Genomic DNA, 22,306 nt, shown 5'->3' with positions numbered 1-22,306 from the left:
TCGAGTTTTGAGAAATACTTGGCCTTGCCCAGTTGGTCGAACAAGTCCGCGATGAGCGGGATGGGATACTTGTTCTTCACTGTTACTTTGTTGAGGGCTCGATAGTCAACGCATAATCGGAGGCTCCCATCTTGTTTCTTCTAGAAGAGAACTAGAGCTCCGAAAGGTGCTTTAGAGCTGCGGATGAGACCACCGCTTAGCAGTTCACCTAACTGCTTCCTGAGTTCTGCCAACTCTGGCGGGGGCATGCGGTAGGGTGGTCTCGCTGGAGGCTTCACTCCTAGCTCCAGCTCGATACTATGATCCATGCCTCTACGTGGAGGGAGAAGAGTCTTCGGCAACTCAGGTGGCATAACGTCTTTGAACTCTTTTAGGACGTTTGCCACCACAGCAGGTTCTTGAATGGCTCTTTGTTGAGTGGCTCTAGCTTCATAGCAGCCACGAATGTCAATTCACCTTTTCGCACCCCTTTCTTCAATTGTAATGCCGAAATGTGTTGGGGCTCCTTAGTTCCTCTCTGAGAGACGGGAACCACGCAGGGGTTATCGCCTCCCATCATACATAGGGAGTTCAAGAATGGCATCGGCACCAACTTTGCCGCATGCATAAACTCCATTCCAAGAATCACTTGGAAGTCGTCCAGTGGCACGGCCATCATGTTGGTGTTTCCGCTCCAAGTCCCGATTTTGATAGGAACACCCTTCACCAACCCGGAGATTCGCCTGGCCTCCGAGTTCACCGCCTTCATTCGGCTTGGGCTCTTCTCCAAGGTCAACCCAAGTCGCTGTGCTTCGCGATCGGCTATGAAGTTATGGGTAGCGCCTGTATCCACCATTGCACGGGTCGTTTGGCCATTTAGCTTGATGTCCACATACATCAGCTCACTACTTCCTGCTTTTTGTGCCTTCGTCTTCATGTTCTCCCCCACTTGACCCCGCATAGCATTCAACAAACGCATTGCTCCCATTCGGGGTCCTTGCGACTCCTCGTCGTCGCTGCTGGATTCTGAACTGCTTGAACTGAGAGCAACAGCTTTGCCCTTGTCCGATCGGGGAGGGTGGATGGAAGCCGTCAAAGCATTGAGTGCCTGTTTCTGTGGGCACTCCCTTACCATGTGCGGTCCTCCGCACAAGAAGCATCCTCCAGGTTTTGAGGCCTTGCCTTTTGGGTTCGGCCCTTTGTGGGAGCTCTTCTTCTTTTGTTCGCCCCCGAGCTCCTTCCCTCGAGAATGTTTTGGAGGGCGATTGCCTAAAGATTGTTTCCTTCTCACTGGGTCTTCAGAGGAAACAAAGTCGGTGAGCCTTTCTGCAGCAACAATTGCCCCGACCACATCGGTAACATTCCTTCGATTTAGCTCCTGTTGAGCCCATGGTTTCAAACCATCGAGGAAGCTGAACAACTTGTCCTTCTCGGACATGTCCTGTATGTCCAGCATTAGTGCAGAAAGCTGTTTCACATAGTCTCGGATGGTGGTGCTTTGGCGGAGTTGTCTCAACTTCCTTCTTGCGACGAACTCTGTGTTCTCCGGTAGGAATTGAGTTCTCAACTCCCGCTTCAAGTCCTCCCATGTGTCGACTTGACACCGACCTTGTTGGATCTCTTCCCAACGAGTTCGCCACCAAAGTTTCGCATCTCCATTCAGATACATTGTTCTATAGAAACTTTGGTATCTTCAGAATCGGGCCTCGTAGCTCGGAAGTATTGCTCCATGTCGAACAAAAAGTTCTCGAGCTCCTTGGCATCTCTGGCCCCTCCATATCCATGAGGCTCAAGTGCCCTTAAATTTTGTGGCGGTGCAACACGGGTGTTGCCTCCTCCCGCATTTAGTGTTCCTGTGAGCATAGCCACCTTTGCAGTGAGTTCCGCCACAACATCCTGTAAGTGTTGCACGGAGTCTTTGGTGTCATCCGATAGTCGGTTGACTAGGGCCTCGACCTTGTCGATCCTAGACTCTGCTTCCTCTTGCGAGCTCTCTACCCCAACAAGTCTTTGTTGGTCATGGTAGAGTTCCTCCATGCTCGCTTCAAGAACATCCAGGCGGGTTTCCGCCGTCGTGAGTCTCTCCTTATGACTCTTTTTCCCAGTTAGCGCACCAGATTGCGCTTCCTCCGCTCGCGGAGAGTGGCCAACTTCTCGCTCATCCTGTTCGCTGCGGCGCTCCTCTTGAGCGGCTCCAACAGCATGAGAGCGAGTGTGCACATGCAACCCACCTGCGGCTGCTTGGGGCAAGGGTCCGTCTTACCCCATCTTGCTTGATTCGCCACGATGCTTTGCCATGGCGAAGTTGCGAAGTTCGTTCGTTGTTCGATCGAAGAGCTTGCCCGCTTTGATACCACAATGTCACGACCTTAGCTGGAATTGCCTAAGGCATGAGGCACCCTTGCGGCCAAAGACATGAACTTAGCTTGCGTTGCCTAAGTCGCGAGTCACCCTTGTGGCAAAGACGCGAACTTAGCTTGCGTTGCCTAAGTCACGCTTCGCCCTTGCGATATTGCTCCGCAAGGATCAACTACTTTGTAACCTCTCGCAGGTCTCGAAAGACCTGTAAAAGAGAAAGAGAGTTAGTTCGAAAGAACGAGCAACGGACAAGTCCCGAAGTCTCGCGAAAAGGGAAGCTTTACAAGCAATTCGACGAACACCTTGTGTGCACAAGAGAAAAGAGGGAGAGGGAGAAAAACAAGGCTTTCAAGGATGAACGAACAGCTGCAAGCCCACAAACAGCCGCTCACCTGGTCCCGGACGCGAAGACAAGTTCCCGTAAAGGTCATGTGCGAACTTGCGAAAGAGATCTCAACGCCCGGTATATAACCGAAGCCCCAATCCAGCCCTGTGACACCCGGGGGGTTCCTGGGGTCTGAGATGGCTGACATTTTGGTGAGCGGAGGCAGTTCTCCGCTCACCTCCCACGGCACGCGAAAACGGAGCTGTTTTGGGACTATTTTGCTCGGTTCGGTGAGCGGTCGCTTTGCAACGCTGCAGCTTGTTCGAACTTACATATTTACAAGCAAAATGACCCAAAACCAAGAGAAAACATGCTGCCAAGCAGCTGTACATGCAGGTGTGAGCGACGAACGGTTCGTTGAACGGAGTTGTTGCGGGTGCGCGACGACCGTTCGTGACAGCACGGTGAGAGAGAAAAAAAGAGAAGAAAAATTAAGACTTTGAGTATTCTGCTTGACGATCAGTGGCCAAACATTATCAGTTTTGGCTCACATTTTATGTAAAAAATCCTTGCAGCAAGTTCTACCATCCTAACGGTGTTGATCTGCAGTTTATCCTCTTTGAGGTACTTTCCTACTATACCCACTTTATGAGACCTAAAATTCTCTCGTGATGAGATCCATCTATGTGATGAAGATATACTATTCTTTAGCCAAGATATATGATCTTGATATTATTTTGATCCTCTGGTTATTTTAGAGAAGACATATTGTAAACCTGTTATCATTATTACTGATAGTGGAAGTTTGAGGTGAACTACGGTCCTGTGATTCTTCCCGCATTGGGTTTTTCATGTTAAAAATTTGGTCTCATTGTGTGATTCATTTATTGCTCTATTGTTTATACTGCTCTAGTTGATATTTACATTTTGATATCAAGTTAGTAGTTGGTATTTTGATGAAGAACCCTTATACAAAGAGAGAAAAAAATTAATTATTCCGTTTTAAAGAGTTTTTCCCAACAGATATTAGATCTTCGGCATCTAGTTTTGTCAAGAGAAAACCGGCAGAATCCCGTGAACGTGAGTTGCTGTTTGGAGTTGCAGCTTGGTTCATCATCATCTTAAGGTACTATTGTGACTTGTCGGCATCAAAGATGTCCTTTACGTGGAAGAAAGGCGGAGCTGCAGGCGATATATCGATCCTGCACGACACTCCATCGATGTCTTCTTTACATGAGTAAATATGCATGCATGAATTGTTCGGCAAAACCTAACCTATTCAATGTCGTTCGTCAACTACGTGTACGACTCTCATCATGCATGGTTTAGATCATCTATATTAGGGCTCGTCTCCCTTCACCGCAGTCATCCGAGAGCATGAACTCTGTCAGGACATGGAACAGCGGCAGCAGCAATCTGCGCCGCCCTCGGCGGTGGTCAACAAGACGGTATCGAGCGTGGCGAGCCTGGTGAAGCTGCTGCCGAGCGGCACCGTGCTGGCCTTCCAAGCCCTGGCGCCGCCCTTCTCCAACCGCGGCGCGTGCCGGCGCTCTAACAGGTACCTCACCGCGGCGCTGATCCACCTGTGCGCCGCCGCATGCGCGCTCCTCTCCCTTACCGACAGCCTCAGGGGCGGTGACGGCAAGCTCTACTACGGGATCGCCACCTTGGGGGGGCTGCACGTGGTCAACTACGAGGGGGAGGAGGAGGAGCGGGGCAGGGTGTTGAGGGACCTGAGGCGGTACCGGCTGCGGGTGCGGGACGGCGTCCACGCGGTGCTGGGGGTGGTGATGTTCTTGGCCGTGGCCTTCAGCGACGCCGACGTCGTCGAGTGCTTCTTCCCCGAGGTAGGGGCGGAGGTGAGGCAGCTGCTGGTGAACCTGCCGCTGGGGGCTGGGCTCGTGGCCAGCGTGGTGTTCGTGATGTTTCCGACGACTCGAAAGGGCGTCGGCTACGCGGACACGGCTCATCACACGGAGTTGTCGTGAGGACTGAGAACGAGAGATGAAAGAGAAGAGAACACGAAAAACAAAGAAGAAGAAAAAGGATTAAACGACGTCGACAGCAGGGTTCGAACCTGCGCGGGCAAAGCCCAACAGATTTCAAGTCTGTCTCCTTAACCACTCGGACATATCGACATCACAATTAGCCTCTTTCGTAACAATATTTAACTAATTTCTTTAGCAAAGAAGGTGAAATAACTTACTTCAACGATGCGAGGAAAAATAAAGTATTATAATATGAGCCAATAAGACTTGTTATTGTGGTTCTACAAAGTCCCGACATAGACACTAAGAGCCACGGCAGACAAATGACAAGATCCATCGTATCTCTAATTACTCTGAAAATGGATTATCAACCACAGCAAAATATGGTTACAAAGTTTATGAGATCCAAACTGAGATGTGCTATGGAGGGGAAGAGAGCTGAGTTCTATCAAGTTGCGCACTGGAAAATTGGGATTAAAAGAGGACAGTATATTGAATACATAATAATTTGTACAATAATAGAAAAATGACTGCATATAAATTATCTGAATCACGAGAAACAATTCTGCAGTTGCGTGGATGAATGACAATCGAGAAGTCATCTTTGAAATAATAAGTCATCTTAGACTACAAAATAGACATTGCAAGATTTTCTAGTATATATCCGTATGATCAAAATTCAAAATACATATGATCGTACAAAAATGAGGATATTAAGTGCCTGTCCGTTTGCTCTTGGAGTGGGGATATTAAACGTATTCAAGACAGTCTCATGCACTATGTTTGACATCCAAGTAAGAAAAACAATTTCAAAATCCAATATCTTCAATAAATGTTCAATAAATTAAAAAAGTAAAATTCTATGTAAGATTCTCATGTCTGCAAAGACAAAGGAATAGAAATCAAGGTCCTTGAGATCCCCATATGATTTCTATATACAACATATTACAACTGTACAGAGCAAGGTCACCGTAACATTCCGATATCAGCACCCTGGCAGTGAGTTATCCATCATAAACTCCGACTCATCTGCCAACAAAGAAAGTCCAGCATAATACCATGTGATCATAGCTTGGAGTAGATATAATAATAAAATTGCATACAATTAAGCAGCATTACATTTCAAAACTTCCAACTTTTTGCCTGCCGTTACTGTGATATTGTTCTCATTTTCTCTCCACAATTATCTCTTCCCAAAATTGGAACTCATCAGCTGCTTCCCTTTCAATCAGACTTGGTGTATTCAAGAAGCATGTGTGGAGATCTGTAGATCTTTACTAGGGTCCAATAAAGAACCTCTTCCACTTCTAACTCACCCTCTGCACGTGCGGCATAGATGTTCTCGCATATTGCTATAAGTCTACACCCAAAGAAGAAAATCTGATTAAAACAGAGTACAGATACTAAATGGACAAAAAAGTGATGAAACAATCCTTTATGCAATTATGGCACTGCAAAAGGAGCCAATGATTGTCAATCATCAGATGGAATGAGAAGCAAAAACATTTAGATATTTGCATCAACTGACAGACCATCTACTTCTTTTCGCAAGATTTAAGTGTCAAAATTGAATCCCGGTACAGTCACGGGTTGAAGATTGCTGGTAACAGAGCATGCAATAGTAATGTGGTCAATATCAATATTTTCATATAAATGAACTGCCAGAGTTGGATGATTCATATCGCATGGATGGATAAAATATTCATTTATAACTGTGATGTGTCACATTTATGGAGGCTTCATTTCTGATAAACAAAGAAGTGCTTACTTTCCTTTCTTCTTTTGTCGAGGGACTTGGATGGTTGTTCCTTTACTATGTTACTATGCTGTCATAATCAAATGCAACGGAAATATGAGTGGCTTGTGTTGTTCATTTCATATTTATTTACAAAATTCCAGATGTGCATTCAGACTACTGGAAGATGCCTTGTATCCATGGAAAACATTTGGATGGAACCAATTGACTATTAAAAGAAGCATTTTTTTTTTTACTATCAAAAGAAGCATATTTTGAGAATTTATAGGGGTTAAGTAGGAAAAGATGATAACCATTTCAAATGCAATTTATCTCTCATTCATCTCAATCCATATTCATAATATTGGATAGTGAAAGCACTAGCATACCTGTCACATGAAGGAAGATTCTCATAGGGTATTCTCATCCTCAAGTCAGAACACTGAAGTCTAATAAATCGGCCAACAGCTAGAACAAAAGTAAGGTAGAGACTCCAAATGCTGAACTTGCTTAGTGTTTCACCAAGGATACCCTCTGGAAATAAGAAACGACAAGCATATATCAATTAGAATTAAAAACAACAAATGACACTGGCCACTATGACAAAAACTACACACAAGTCAAGCAAATCCATCCACAAACAACAGAGATAGATGTCTAATTATATAATAGTGTGCATACAGGTTATTGCCTTATCTGATAGATTCTATCAGCACCAATGAGAAATGTTTCATGCAACCCTGAACCCATGTTAAAGAGCAAACATCTAACTGTTAGGCACCTGAGTAGTTGCCATCGCCTAGACAACAACCAGCTGAATTTTTAAGTTTCAAGATCACAGAAATCTCTCCTTTATTTGGTATATATTTTCACAAAGAAAATAATGAAAATTCACATTGTAATTAGAGTTATGACAAAATAAACTAGTCACATAGCAACCAGTTGACATTGCCTCCTATGTTTCTTGAGTACAAAGTTAAGGCACAGAACATCAATCTCTGTTCACATCTACAGTGCCATCAAATCTCATTGAAGTTGAAAAGTGTTCGATGGCAATGGCAGTGAGACGACTCAGTTCCGTTGATCGACAACGATAACCATCACTCACTTCTATCAATGTACAAGGATCGGGCAGCAGTAGTTATAGTATTAGGTAGTTGACTGTCCCTTTGCATTTGAGCAGGACAACTAGCATTAGGTACTCTAGGCTACAAGGTTATCAGAAGGCTTGGCAAGAGGACAACTCCTCGTGTTGTTTATTTGGATCCTCCTGCTTGCCTATGGTAGACAGCAAAAGAAACAGAATGATGATGCCGACAAGAAGGAGAAGGATGTTGGAAAAGGTATTGCAATGTGTTTCAACTTTCAATGAATCCAAGCACATACAGCCCACGATCTTTACTACCAAAGCATGACGTCATCCATCTAGAAGTCTGATCCCGACATATAATCTCCCATCCCAAAAAAGATACATGATATGTATCTAGATGAGGAGGTCCAAAAGCCTCAAGACTAGATTAAGCCATTCAAGAAGCAACACAGCAGTATGGTATTATTACAGTGATGTGTGTCCATTGATTCGGGCCAACAAGATTAGGTCATTCAATTTCCTTGCGTATTGGAACAGAAGGATAGTTTTCTGTAAATCAGTTGATGCCTCCAACAAGATCCACAATGTGGGGTTAATGGAGACAGCAGTTGTTGAGGTCAGAGTGAAGTATTGTAGATAGTAACAGATAATGAGGAAAATTTAAAGGTCAATCTGCAGTTGCTGGAGCATAGCAACCTTTATACCAGACACCATATGCACTACATTGTATAAACTACTAGCGGTCATGGCATGATTCAACAAAGTTGGACACCTTACCATCACAACAAGGGAAAGTGCTCAGAATAATAGTCAATTGATCCTCTAGACACAATTGAGGAGCAACAAAGTCACTTAAACTAGGAGAGACGTCTGCTTCGTAAGGTCTGTGGAGATAGTAGTGATGTGAACAGCGAACCATCATCCACGATGGTGTGGGGAATGGACCGAATAATATCTCACTTATACCATTCAAGATATGGATCACAGAGGATGAGCATCCTTGCAGCTTGTTTATGGCCACAAATAAAAAGGGAAGGGGAAAGCAGTGGATAACTATGAGTATATGTGACAAAGCGATGTTGACAGTTGACACCAATATGAGTTCATCTTATCCACAACATTCCTATTACAGTGGATTTCATGGTTAATAGACATATGGTGACGAATGATTTTTTTTTTAAGATACATCTTATGACAACAATAGCAATGATGAGCAAGGACTGTTAAACCACCCAAAATGGTACGATATGGTGGGTACGTGCCGGATCGAGCGTGGGCCTATACGCAGACCACCCCTGTTTCGAGAAAGTGGTGGGGCCTGTCCAACTCAGCATTAAAAAATAAAAAAAATAAATTAGAGCTCACAAACCCGAGCCCTTTTCTCGCGTATGACCCTGCCACCATCGATACTGCCATTGCCCCTACCATTGTTCCTTCTTCCCATGTAAGCTCCCACCTCTTCTCCTCCTCTTCTTCCTTCTTCCTTTTTCTCATCCATCGCTTCTTCTTCCTTCCTCCTCCCTCCTTTCTCGTCTGTTCCTCCACCTCCTCTTCCTCTTTTTCTTCCTCTATGAAACACCAATACATATCAATGTACCATGTGTCAGTACACCAATACAGACCGGTCTGATAGATCACCAAAACGAGTCTGGTACTTGAAATGACAATTCTTGGTGACGAGAGTTGTAACTCCAATGCACTTTGTCCCATAGTCGTATATGCCATAGTTGTACTAGCCTTAAGTGCCTCTTTCTAAATGGGTCATTTATGAAGATAAGACACGGCTACCACTTCATTGCATCAATGGCAAACAATTTATCACACTGGGAACAATTTCATGCATGGGTCATGTAGGCACACCATATCGATCTACAATTTCATCAGATATAGAATCATGATCTACCTGCCATTGACATACCTTCCATTTTGGTGGTAGGAAGGACGACAATTTTGTGCCAACTGATCGTGCCAATCTTTGGCCCATCTAGTACGTACCGGTTTGTAATGACATATCGACACATGATCTGTCGGAATGTGCTGATAGTTACAAAAAAAAACCCAAAAACCCCAAAAATACATGAAAATTAAGGAAAAGCCTAAATTCACGTATTTTAATTAGAATTAAATGCAAATTTAGTTCTATTTCAATAAAAAAATCCAAATAAGGGATAACAAATTTATCTTTTCCGAACATTGATGAGTAGCTTTGCGGCATGTTCGATTCTTCCATTGATATTGAACAAGAGTAAAAATTTGTGAGAAAGAGAGTGATTGGTTGAGAAAGAGTGTTTGAAGATGTGAGATTAAAATAGGGTAGGGTGAAAGAGGGTGCGAGGAATGGGGTTAAATAGGCATTTATAAGGGTCCAATGATCAAATTGACCATTGGAACCAGTTCAACCTGGGCACGATCGAAATCCAACCATTACCAATCAATACAAGTTAGTAATGATCAAATTTTGACCAATTTACTTGGTACGAAGGGCGTATCACTCAATACACCACCCCAACTACTCTATCATTTGGTACATGACAGTCCACATTCCAGTTAGTGTCAGACAATACATACCACTCATACCATACCATTTTAGGCGATACGTTAAACCATGGTAGGAGCAGCACAGGAAATTCACAACATTCATCTTGAATACCAGACCTGTGCTGGTCCTAGCTTGGACCGATAAGGGTCAGAGCATATATATGTTTATGTTTTACATCTCATATATTATACTAATATGTTAGTTACAACTCCTTCCTTTGTATTTTGCATATGTATTCGAATGATATTACAAATTACAATATATGTTACATTCCTTATACAATATATGTTACAAATTGGTATTATGTTGTTATATAGTTTATATTTACTTTATTGTCTCTAATTTGATTGTATATACCAAGAAAATGGGAGAAAGAACAATATAATAGGTTATTTTTCTTTTCAACCCTTTTAGGTATTTTTCCAAATCCAATATGCACAGGCGTACCAACACACGGTATGCTAGTACACCAATACTCATATCGGTTGGCTGTTGGGCCAAGATACTATCTGCATTGACATGGACAGATAGTTTTTACTTTTTAAAACCCTAATAGAGACTATATTGTTAATACTTAATACTATCTGAATTGACATGTACAGATAGTTTTTAAAGCCTTAATAGGGACTATTGTTAATAGTTAAAACTATCTGCATTGACATGTACAAATAGTTTTTAAAGCCTTTATAGGGACTCTATTGTTAATACAATCTGTACATAAAATCTTGGCTAAGTGATACATTGCCTCAAAAACATGGGCTGGATTCATGTCAGAATAGCACCAAAAGCAAGCCAAAACAATAGCTCTACAAAGTAGACCTAAAATGACACTAAGTCATAGGACTTCCTATTATTCTGGTGGAGGAATTGTGGAGACGAAAAGACTATTGAATCAAATTAGGGTATAGGTTCTCTAACACAATAACCAATATAATTCATCGGTCATTTATGGATTTGTCTTGATAGCTGCTCATTAAATTTTATAAACACTCAGCAAAATACTTAAATATCAAGGAAGAAAAAACGCATACATACGTGGTGTCTCCTCAGATACCACAACAGCCATTGGTCCAGTGAATCCATCGCATTCTTCCACATCCAATGCATTACTAACATTGAAGGACCACCATGGTGGACTCCCATGATTCATGTAAATATCACCACTAATGTAGGTTACCTGCATAAAAATAAATCATGCTGAAGTTTGTGAACGATCAACTTATGGGGGAAAGGGTATAGAGAATAGTTGCATACTGTTGGTTCAAGAGGCCGCACTTCACCAGAGCTAGTAACCCGGAAGAATTTAGGATATGCATCAGTTATGTTAAAGCTGTCCGATGTGCCACTGAGCACTTGCTTGATGTCAGATAAGCAGGGACAATTTTCAACAACTGATTCATATTTAACAGCTTCCTTCCCCTTTGGTCTCTCCCTTATGAAGATCCATGTGAATATTATGCTTGTATTCAGATCAATGGATTTGGCATATCTGTTCTGAACAATAGGAGGGACCAGCCATACTGTGCTTGCATCAGCCTGACAGCAGATCAATTGAATATCCTGCACGTTGTATGTATCCAAATAATTGTGGGGGGCGAGTTTATCGTGAAACCCCAAACTTTTCCATGGAAACTTTTCGCATATGGCGGATTGATAAAGGGTAAGCCTCCCACCTGCTGATTTGATATCAATTTGTATACTCACATCAATAACAGGATTAGCTATGTTGGTTGGATTACCACTGCTATATATCTGTTAGGAAAATTTAGCATGTGTCACACTTGGAGAAGTTTATGACAAAAATCTTGAAAGACAGTTGAACCTCATGAAAGCAAGATAAGTAGGATCAGTAGTATGATTAACACTAAGTAAAAAAGATTAGTCGGAGGGGATCAAAGATGAGCAACATAACAAAAACCGATTTTGAGGAGAAAATTTTGAAAATTATCATAAAAATGACATACAAAATAGGTGGCATTCCGGTTTCTCCTGATGGTGTGTTATGAAATAGAGACCATGAATAGATAGATAATACCACATCATTTCAATTTTCAACCAAATCACAAACAAACATCTGAATTAAATATAAGCAATTCCTTTAGAGGTAAAAATAAATTGCAACAATGACTATCTAACTTGGAATTCTTTATATTGATGATCTGTAAAAAAATGACCAAGGAAGCTTGGGGGTGCTGAAATTTAAAAGACATAACCCTTGTAAATGGTGGTGGAACATTCCGCTACAAGAGACTTGCCATTGACCAACATTGATTAATCAATATATTTTAAAAGAACCTTGTCCCTGTGAGTTTTCTAATATGAGGATTATTATAGCGCCATCTCAGAGAGAAATTCTTGTGAAGCTCGTTTCTTGACCACATGATAATTTGAGTCAATATGGTGGAAATATAGTTGAATGAGCAGAACTTGTAGATGCATAAAAAGATGCAGCTGATAATGTACATTGTAAACATCATTAAATTAACAACATAGATGACACCAAATAAAATATTATGTATAACACAGAACATTTTCTAATAGCATACTTAGTTTTAAAAGATACTAGGGTAAATGTGGTACTTCACAATTTTCAAATGGATAATATGTAAACCCTCAACATTCCCTCCCTCCAAAAAAGTAAATATTTAAGTAAAAATCTTCCGGTGAAAGCAGATAGAAGAAATGACAATAACTCGATTGCTCTATTCTCTGGTTATTGATGATAAGATCCCAAAGTGTTTGGGACACAAAGCAAAGAAAATATTTTAATTGAATGAACCAGCTGCGGAACTAAAAGCATTTAAACCACCTGGCCCTTTTTGGTTCAAGCTGTGTTACAAATGGATATATTAGATTCCATGTTTCATGGCAGATGGTTCTCTTGGTTTGACAGAATTTAAGAGATGATAGCAGAATGGGAACTGTTTTCTTTTAAGAAAATTAACAAAAAGATTATGGTGGCAAGAAACAATCAAAATCCATACAGGACTCCTCGTAGAGAAGTAGGAAGATACTACTTTGGGAGATCAGAGTAATATATCAAAAATATTAACCAACGCCAAAAGCTAGTTATTAAAATCACAAATTGTGAGATCAACTATAAGTCTTGTCCAATATGAATAAATCAACATTCATCAAAAGAAATTCCAAAACATTTTGAAAATATTAACCAATTATACGTTGAGCATTCAAGTTCTTATAATCACTTAAAATGGTTATGTTAACCATAGAACTCCTTGTCACTTGAACCAGTATGTACCGACTAGTATTTATTAAACTTGGCATGAATTGGTACGTGTCTCCATTTCGAACAATCCAATTCGGGTCATAGATATATAAGAAAAACATTCAAACCTAATCGCCCTAAAAGCGAGCCTCGATGTGTGACCTCCTCGCCACCCACTGTGTGTTGTCGATCAGCTATCCTCCTCCTCCCCCACTGCTTCTTCTTCCTTCCCCTTTCTCCTCCTTCCTCTTCCTCCTTTGTTTCCTCTTCTGCCCTCCACTTTCTTCTTCCTCTTCCTCCTTCTCCACCGTCTCTTCTTTCTTCCACTTCCTCCTCCTCTGATACCGGTGTGATGCAGAATGGGAGGGTAAAGTAGAATAAATTTCGAAAGAAAACCGATGGTACAGCTTTGAGCACATAAATATTCTCCACAGATGACATTGGACTGTGAACATGCTATAGATTTTTACGAATAAGTTGTATTAGCCACAACCAAAAATTAATTTTTGGACAGTACTGGTCGGTCTGGACTGTTTTTATTGGTTTGACGGCTGATGGTATATGGACTGTGTACAAGAGACAACCAAGCAATTTCTGAGATTACTTGTTTTGTTTTGCATGATGTGAACTTTGATTTCCCAATATCAGATGACCTTCAAAATTTGTGTGACAAAATGACATTCAAGTACAGATAAGGGAGTACCAGATCTGCTTACCAGCATAGGGGCCCAGATTACACATATTAGTATGAAGAATAAACAAATGCCACTGCAGAATTTGGTCATTTTACTTTGTCTTTGTCCTTGTTGGTGTTTTGCTCTGTTCAAATCCGCATCACACTTGACGAGAAACAAACTTGCATAGATGTCCTCCAACTATTAAGAAGAGATTGCATTATAAATGAAGAAGAGTACCATCATTACCAAAACTAGATATATGGTAACGAACATTTGCAAACAGAGACCAATCTGATAAAGCAAAAATATGTTTATTATAAAAAACTAATTTTAGAACACCAATGTCATTTCCTCTAGAATTATATGCTATAGAAGACCTATAAATCAAATCTTTAAAATAATTGGTTTGATAATATATGAATATTTAGGAAGCATGGAAATTCTGTTCCAAATAAGGATAATCACAAGAAGCAGAAAATGTAATTTTCTTCTGGTTGTTAGATAACTAAAAGAAAAAAGGTTGTACATTCCCATTCTGCATAGTCATTTGAACAATGATGAAAGCCTGAACTGCTGTCATTACATCATAGTGTCCGTTGTCCCTATCTAAGATTAAAGGTAAAATGAAAAAGCAAGTAAAAACACAAATACAATCTACAAGACTCTTGATTTCAGTTTTAAACTCAAAGCCCTAAACTGCGCTATACATGGAAGAATAATCATAAATCCTTGCCTAATTGGATGAGATTAGCATAGAGTTTGCTTCATATTTACACTGATTTGAAGAGAAATTTGTATATATCTTGGGACTGAATCATCCTCTGTTAGAACCCTTGCAGATTCTAAACTTGGGGTTGATCTCTTTAGGGGATCGGCCTCCTTGGAACTCTATAGGGGTTCCTCCCTCCAAGTTGCTGCTCAAAGGCTGCAGAAAAGATGATGAATACATGGCTATTTATAGAGTTTCTAAACCTTAACTCCTAATATGACTCCTACTCAAGACTCCTAATAGGACTCCTACTCAAGACTCCTATTCCTTTACAACTCTTAATTTTTCTTTACAAAATAACCTCCAAACCCTAGCCGGCCTCTTCACCTCTTTAATAGGGGTCAGCTTAGGTAGGTTTTACATGAATGCCCCTCTCAATTAGAACTCTCCTAGCTAGAGTCCTAATTGACCCGCCCTCTTCAAATCAGCCTTGTCCTCAAGGCTGACAATCCATGAATTCTGGGAATTTGATCTTCAAGTCGTCATAGTTCTCCCAAGTGACACCTTCTGCAGGTAAGTTCACCCACTGTATTAGCACTTTAGTAGTGGATCGTTGTCGTCGAGTCACGATCCGTCGATCAATAATGGCACTCGACTGGGTATGGAGTTCTCCTTGGGTAGTCATATTTGGTGAGTGGCTTTGGGCTATCTCCAAGCACCTGTTTACCACTTCCGTCTAGCCGTCGGTTTGCGGGTGATACGTCGTACTCCTTTTCAATTTAGTGCCCTTATAGCGTAATTCTTTTGAGTCACAATTGTAATGAGCCACGGAGCTTGGTGCTTCCTCCAATTTTTTTATGATATTATTGGTCTCCGGATCTTCCTGCCATTCCCTCTTAATATCCTTAGGGAAGTTGCTAGTCGAAAGTGAAATGATCGAAAATTCAGCTAGCTTGGGTAGCCGTGAAAGCGCATCTGCAACAACATTCTCTTTCCCCTTTTTGTAAGTTATTTCATAATCATATCCAAGAAGCTTTGTTACCCATTTTTGCTGCTCGGGAGAAGATATCTTCTGCTCCAAGAAATATTTTAGGCTTTTATGGTCGATCTTGATTTGAAAGTATCGCCCGATCAAGTACGATCTCCATTTGGCCACCGCATGCACAATCGCGAGCATCTCCTTGTCGTAAATAGTCATCTTGAGATGGGAAGGAGATAATGCCTTACTGATATAAGCGAGGGGGCAGCCATCTTGCATTAGTACAGCACCAATTCCGACTCCAGAGGCATCGGCTTCAATAACAAAAGTCTTGTCGAAGTCGGGTGCGCTAGTACGGGCGTTGTCATCATTGCGGCCTTAAGTTCATCGAAGGCGGTGGTGGCTTTGTCCGACCATTGGAAAGCATCTTTTTTCAGCAAGGTAGTAAGGGGTGCACTAATCTTTCCATAGTTTTTCACGAACTTACGATAGTAGCTTATTAAACCAAGAAAGCCACGTAACAATTTTATGTTCCTTAGGATCGGCCAGTTCTGCATTGTTTCAATTTTGGAGGGGTCCACTGTCACACCTTCCTCTGATATGATATGCCCAAGATATTCCACCTTCTGTTGAAGAAAGTAAAAATTCGTAATGGTCATTGTGTGTTCAAAAGGTGATTTTCGGTATGTCTTCTTCGCACACTCATATTTGATGATACTCGAATCAAAAGTCCAGCTTTATGAAGATTTGTGCTCCCTTTCATCTAGCAATTCATCTACTATTGGAATAGGGTATTTGTCCTTGACGGTTATGCCATTGAGAGCTCGGTAATCAACGTATAATCGCCATGTTCCGTCCTTCTTTCGTACGAAGAGTACCGGTGAAGGGTAGGGGCTGTAACTTGGCCGAATAACTCCTATTTCGAGCATCTCTTTTACAATCCTTTCTATTTCATCCTTCTGGAGATGTAGATATTGATATGGCTAGGTATTTGCTGGAGGTTTGTTTGGAAGAATTGTTATACATTATCATGCCGACGGATAAGGGGTAGGTTACGTGGTTCGTCAAATATATCTGAAAATTCAGCAAGCAAAGGAAGTAGATTTGGATCTTCAAATTCTGTTGGCTCTCCCTTAGTTTGCTACTCAAGTTGTACCAAAAAGCCGCTGCATGCTTTATGCAAAACCTTCTCCATTTTTTGTGTGCAAATCGTCGTTACGTCGCCCCTACGTTTCCCATGCAGTATCACCTGTTTCTCCTTCCTGTAAAATTTCATAATTAGTTTCATAAAATTCCAAGAAACATCACCTAATATCGTCAACCATTTAATTTTGAGCACGGCCTCATGATCATCAAGATGGAGGAGGAAGAAATATGCAATTATCTCTTGGTCCTGCAGCAACAGTTTCGCACGCGGGCATCTTTGGCCGCACTTTAGGGTTCTGCCATCAACAACCTTTACATCGGACTTGCTATAACCTTCGATGTGGAGTGACATCCGAGCTGCAACCTTACTATTTAGGAAGTTATTAGTGCTGCCCATGTCGATGAGAACAGTGATCGGTTGTTGTTTGAGAAGGCCTCCAACTTTCATCGTTTGCGGGCTTGAGTAGCTAGCTAGTGCGTGTACCGTAATGTCGGTCGATTGTGGCTCTTCTTTCGCATCTTCTTCTTCATGTTCAAGGCTCTCTTCTGGATGTTCAATGACCTCTTCTTCTACTGGTTCAATCATAAGAAGTCTCCCTTTACTACAACAATGCTCACAGCTCCACGGCTCGTCGTAGTGCCAACATAACCCCTTCGCATATCGCTCCTGAAGCTCTTCTCTTGTCAACCTCTTTAGTTCAGGGACTCGGTCGACGGTAGGGGGGGCTGCGGGCTTCAGTATTGCTGGTCGAGGAGCGACCCTAGTCCTCCGAGCTTCATGGTTCAATCGCTCCTCTTGGTATCGTGCAAAAGAGATGGCTGCCATAAGCGTGTACGGTTGTCGCGCTTTAACTTCTCCCCGGATCTCCGGCTTCAAGCCCTCAATGAAGATCCCCAATAGTTGTTTTTGAGACCAATCACGAGTTTGATTAGATAACCTTTCAAACCTGGTTTGGTACTCCTGAATGGTGTAGGTTTGTCGGATCTTTGCTAGTTGTCCGTCAATGTTCTCGTAATCGGTTGGTTCGAAGCGGATCAGCAGTCTTTCTTTGAATTGTCGCCATGAGAGGATTCCACGAGTGTGTTCAAACCAGTCAAACCACTGTATGGCATCCCCTTCAAGATGTATAGCCGCAATTTTCATCATAGATGCGTTTACGGTTTTGTGGTACCGAAAATATCGCTCCACGCGCGAGATCCAACCAATCGAGTCTCCTTCCCATCTAGGGAAGTTCACCCGCATGTGTGGATAGTTGGGATCGATCATAGAACCTCCCCTCCCTTGGAAGTCATCTCTTCAGGCTTGGTGCGATTGGGCAGAGCTCTCTCTTTGATGTGATTTCTTCGAGCTTGGTGGTCGACCCAATCTGAGTTCGATAAAGAGCGTTCGAATCTTATCCTCCATTCGCGCCTCGAAGGCTTCGAATTTAGTATTGATTGCCTCCTCAGATGCCATAGTATATGCCTCCAAATCTGTGATGTTAAGATCTCTCTTTTGTTGTCGGGTTAAAGGCATGTATAGGTTGAGAGAAGTGATGGTCGAAAGGGTTGATGGATTGGTGGATGTAGGCTGCGGTTTAGGCTTATTTTGTGGCTGTTTTGGGTGCAGTTTGAGGGTGTGGTTTGGTGGAGTTTTAGATCTGTGGTAGATGGCAGTAAAGGTTTGATAGAAATCAATGGAAGTTGCTGCAGGTATGTGTTATCTTGTAAGAGCAGAATTGTCGTCGAAGAAATAGCGGTTTCTCGATGAAATTTCCATCAAAAACTTGAGAAATTTGAGGAGGGAATTGATAGCAAAATCTCAGTTTATATAACAGCAAGGATGTCCAAGAAAATTTTGGCAATATAACAGCAAGGAAATTGGTACAAGTTGCGATAGCAGAATTCTCGTCGAAAAATTTCAGCGGTTTGCGATGAAAATTTGCAGCAATACAAAATCATTTTTAGAGATAAATTCTTTAATAGATCAATCATAAATGGAAGCCAAGATGATCTATGAAGTGTATAAGAAATTTCATTCAAAAAAAATTGCAAATAGATGGGTTAAGGCAACAATATACGACGGAAATTTTCTGCAGCACAGATTTTCAAGTGTAGCAGATTGGACGTAAAAGATCAGTGGTTTATATTGAGAATTTTTTGACGAAACCAAAGGGAAATATACTGTTAGGAAGTATCAAAGCTATCACAAAAAATTTCATAGAGATTTGGACAGAAAAAACGTAGTAGCAAGATCAAACAAATTGTGTTATGCGGCTGGAATTTTACAGTGCAGATTTTCAACTATAGCAGTTTAGACGTAAAAGATCAATGGTTTATATTGAGAATTTTTTGACAAAACCAAAGGGAAATCTGCTGTTAGGAAGTGTCAAAGCTGTCATAAAAATTTCGTAGAGATTTGGATAGAAAAAACATAGTAACAAGATCAAACAAACTGTGCTATGCGATTGGAATTTTATAGTGCAGATTTTCAAGTATAGCAGTTTAGACGTAAAAGATCAATGGTTTATATTAAGAATTTGTTGACAAAACCAAAGGGAAATCTGCTGTTAGGAAGTGTCAAAGCTGTCATAAAAATTTCATAGAGATTTGCATAGAAAAAACGCAGTAGCAAGATCAAACAAACTGTGTTATGCAGCTGGAATTCTGCAATGTATCTTTCGTCGTAGAGATGAAAACTTTGCGACGAAAAGTTTATGCAGCAATATAGGAACAATTTTTTTTTTGGATTTTCGAATAAGGATAACTAAATTGCAGCAGCAGTAAGGTAGGAAATCAGAACCTGTTGCAATTCACAGGGAGATCAAAGGATGATCCGTGGTGGTGGAGATGATGGCGGAATTTGGCTACGAGCTTTTAAGCAATTGTAGGAATTGCTTTGGGCGGCTGTGGAGAGCTGATGGATGGCTGTGGAAGGGCAGCGAGATGCCAAGAACACTGCTCTGATACCAGGTGGTAGAACCCTTGTAGATTCTAAACTTGGGGTTGATCTCTTTAAGGGATCGACCTCCTTTGAACTCTATAAGGGTTCCTCCCTCCAAGTTGCTGCTCAAAGGCTGCAGAAAAGATTCATCTATTGCTTATGAAAAGATGATGAATACATGGCTATTTATAGGGTTTCTAAACCCTAACTCCTAATAGGACTCATACTCAAGGCTCCTACTCAATTAAGACTCCTACTCAAGACTCCTAATAGGACTCATACTCAAGACTCCTATTCCTTTACAACTCCTAATTCTTCTCTAAGAAATAACCTCCAAACCCTAGCCGGCCTCTTCAGCTCTTTAATAGGGGTCGACTTAGGTAGGTTTTACATGAATGCCCCTCTCAATTAGGACTCTCCTAGCTAGAGTCCTAACATCCTCTTGTGCAAATCAACCTACCACTAATGAATGGTCTTTAATGAATTTGGAAAGGAGCTGCAGGAGAATTAGGTGAATTTTGAGAGAAATTTCAAAGAAAATGAGTCAGAAAGAGAGGGAGTAAGAGAGAGTGAGAGAGAGAGAAGAAAGGGGCTTGTGCGGGTCATTTCCAGGAAACCAAACAGGCCACAATGGCTTCCCAATGGTTAGTTGGGTAGTCGCATTAGCCCATATCAGGTGGTGTGCGTCATACTAGGCTTGAACTGTCCGGTTTATCCTAGTCTGGTTTATCCTAATTCACTTATAAGTAGGCTATTAAACTAGTAAATACCGCTTGCAACATACCATACTAGGTAGGCAGGTAGTATCAAAAGCCATGTCACAGCCTCCTCTCTCTTTGCAACAGCAATAGCAGCCGCCTTCACTGCAAACCCACCATAGCCACAGCATCTACTGCCGCTTCTCTCATTGCTGCCACCTCCTCCTCCTTTGCATTGCCATTGTCACTTCCTCCAGTGCACGTCACCTACTCGTCATCTTTCTCTTTTCCTCCTCCACCCAGTCCTCATCCTCATCCTCACCTCTTCTCAAGTCCAGGAAGTCCCGATATGTTGGTACATACTGGTACCACACTAGTCTGCTCACTGGCCAATATTGGCACCAAACTGATCGTCAAATAACACAATCCCTATGCAGACAACTCTACTCAAAACAGTCAACATCTGGGCATCATTCAGTTAGTTCAAGTGCATCTCAAATTTGCAACTTGTCTGACTGACATATTTGGGACCTGAATTTAATCAGCAATTAGCATTGTCTTACTGCAGAACTAATGATCCAGTTTTACATCTACTTGACTTCTCTTTGATGACACTGGAGCGAAAGCAAAATATACTTCATAAAAGGTAATCTAAATATTTTAACTCCAACTATCAATGTTCTGAATATCATGGAACCAGCTAGCATAATACTGCTGTCAGCACTGCAAGGTAAACTGTTATGCCTGCAGAAAAAAGAGGAGAAAAAAAAAACGGAATTAATACAGAAGTAAAAAAAAAATGTGCTACAGCAACAACATCCTTCTCTCCACTTGCTGCTTCTTTTCTCTTTTGAGCCTGAAGCTCCCTTTCAAGCTGACAAGGGTGAACAGAGGAAGTGGCTGGTTTTAGTTTTGTTCCTCCGAGAGAGTTTCCATCCAACATGTATCAGGAGAACAGAAGTCCTATACCCGATTTAAATGATCTATAGGCCAGTTGGGTCCAATAACAAAACCAGTTGATCCCATTTGGTTGAAGAAAGCTGGTTTTACGTTTAACAGAAATCATATTATGTCAAATCTAATTGTTAGACATCTTGTATTTGATTGTTTTGACAGTTTCAGGATCTATGCTATGACCAGAAGCAACAAGTATAGGACATCATGCTCAAGATAAAAGAAGAGAAAAACATTCCATAACCATGATAGATGCTTTTTAGTAGTCTGAAATCAGGTGTTCAGATGCTTTCTAATATAATTTCACCTTTTCCAGGTGGAAATACTTTCTTGAATTATTCATGATACAGATAGGTAGTACCAATTCAAAATTTTAAGAGAAAATAAGAAAAACATGTAATAAGAGAAGAAAACTGACAATCACACAACAAGAACGGATCCATCATATACCCTGGCTAGACATCTCCTATAAAAGGAAGTACAATAGCTAAAACAAAACATGAATTCTTCATATCTTAATAAACAAATATGAAGTTGGTATCTTACCTTCAACCAATCATACATTGTCAGAGATGTATAGGTGCAAGACCAATCAAGTACACATCGTAATTCATACAAGAAAGGTATAACACGGTACAGTCGGAATCCCAAATAGTGTACTTGTGTAACTTTGCTGGTTAAAAACTGACGATACAAAGTGCTTTTGTTGGGGATCCCGTAGCGGATTTGTAATGCCTGTAATGCTAAGGAAACAGACTTTGTCAAGTATATAGCACGAAGAGCAAGTCCTCCTATGTGCTTGTGAGATGATTCCATATGCCAAGCATATTCAGTGACTGAATAGGTGAAGAGGATAAGATTGAAAATGTAAAATATAACTTTGCTGATGGCAAAAGAACAAAGGTATATAATGCGATCAAGAACAATTAAGAAAAAAAGAACCTGCAAGACAGAAAGACCAACATAAGGAATCATATCCA

The 22,306-nt window shown here is 41.3% G+C and overlaps 2 protein-coding genes and 1 non-coding gene across 4 annotated transcripts in view; 1 reads left to right on the top strand and 2 right to left on the bottom strand.

Moving 5' to 3' along the window:
• Nucleotides 1-3,933: 3,933 nt before the first annotated feature.
• LOC103974145 (protein DMP5-like) lies at nt 3,934-4,794 on the top strand. The gene has a single exon (XM_009388909.3). The coding sequence runs from the start codon at nt 4,057-4,059 to the stop codon at nt 4,648-4,650; it is 594 nt and encodes a 197-aa protein (XP_009387184.2). The 5' UTR covers nt 3,934-4,056; the 3' UTR covers nt 4,651-4,794.
• On the bottom strand, nt 4,719-4,800 carry TRNAS-UGA (transfer RNA serine (anticodon UGA)). The gene has a single exon. It is a non-coding gene; the product is annotated as a tRNA-Ser (tRNA).
• Nucleotides 4,801-5,445: 645 nt separating this feature from the next.
• Nucleotides 5,446-22,306, bottom strand: part of LOC103974143 (piezo-type mechanosensitive ion channel homolog) — an 82,944-nt gene continuing 66,083 nt past the window's right edge. The window contains exons 16-22 of one of the 2 annotated variants that reach the window (XR_670880.3): nt 21,873-22,268; nt 13,957-14,115; nt 11,269-11,766; nt 11,050-11,191; nt 6,775-6,919; nt 5,770-6,010; nt 5,446-5,679 (exon numbers count right to left, since the gene is read on the bottom strand). Coding sequence is in view for 1 of the 2 variants with exons in the window: in XM_009388906.3 (XP_009387181.1) it covers nt 5,875-6,010; nt 6,775-6,919; nt 11,050-11,191; nt 11,269-11,766; nt 13,957-14,115; nt 21,873-22,268 (1,476 nt within the window). In the remaining variant the exon portion in view is untranslated. Of the gene's footprint in view, nt 6,011-6,774; nt 6,920-11,049; nt 11,192-11,268; nt 11,767-13,956; nt 14,116-21,872; nt 22,269-22,306 lie in introns of both variants that reach the window. The other variant, XM_009388906.3, reaches the window with a different exon arrangement.

This window comes from Musa acuminata, chromosome BXJ2-4, assembly GCF_036884655.1.
Source record: "Musa acuminata AAA Group cultivar baxijiao chromosome BXJ2-4, Cavendish_Baxijiao_AAA, whole genome shotgun sequence".
NCBI classification, from domain to species: Eukaryota; Viridiplantae; Streptophyta; class Magnoliopsida; order Zingiberales; family Musaceae; genus Musa; species Musa acuminata.
Note: the sequence above shows the minus strand (reverse complement) of the source record. Positions and strands in the feature narration are given on the sequence as shown.

Excerpts from the sequence above, each read along its gene's own strand:
- LOC103974145 (XM_009388909.3), top strand. The coding sequence starts at position 4,057 with ATGGAACAGCGGCAGCAGCAATCTGCGCCGCCCTCGGCGGTGGTCAAC.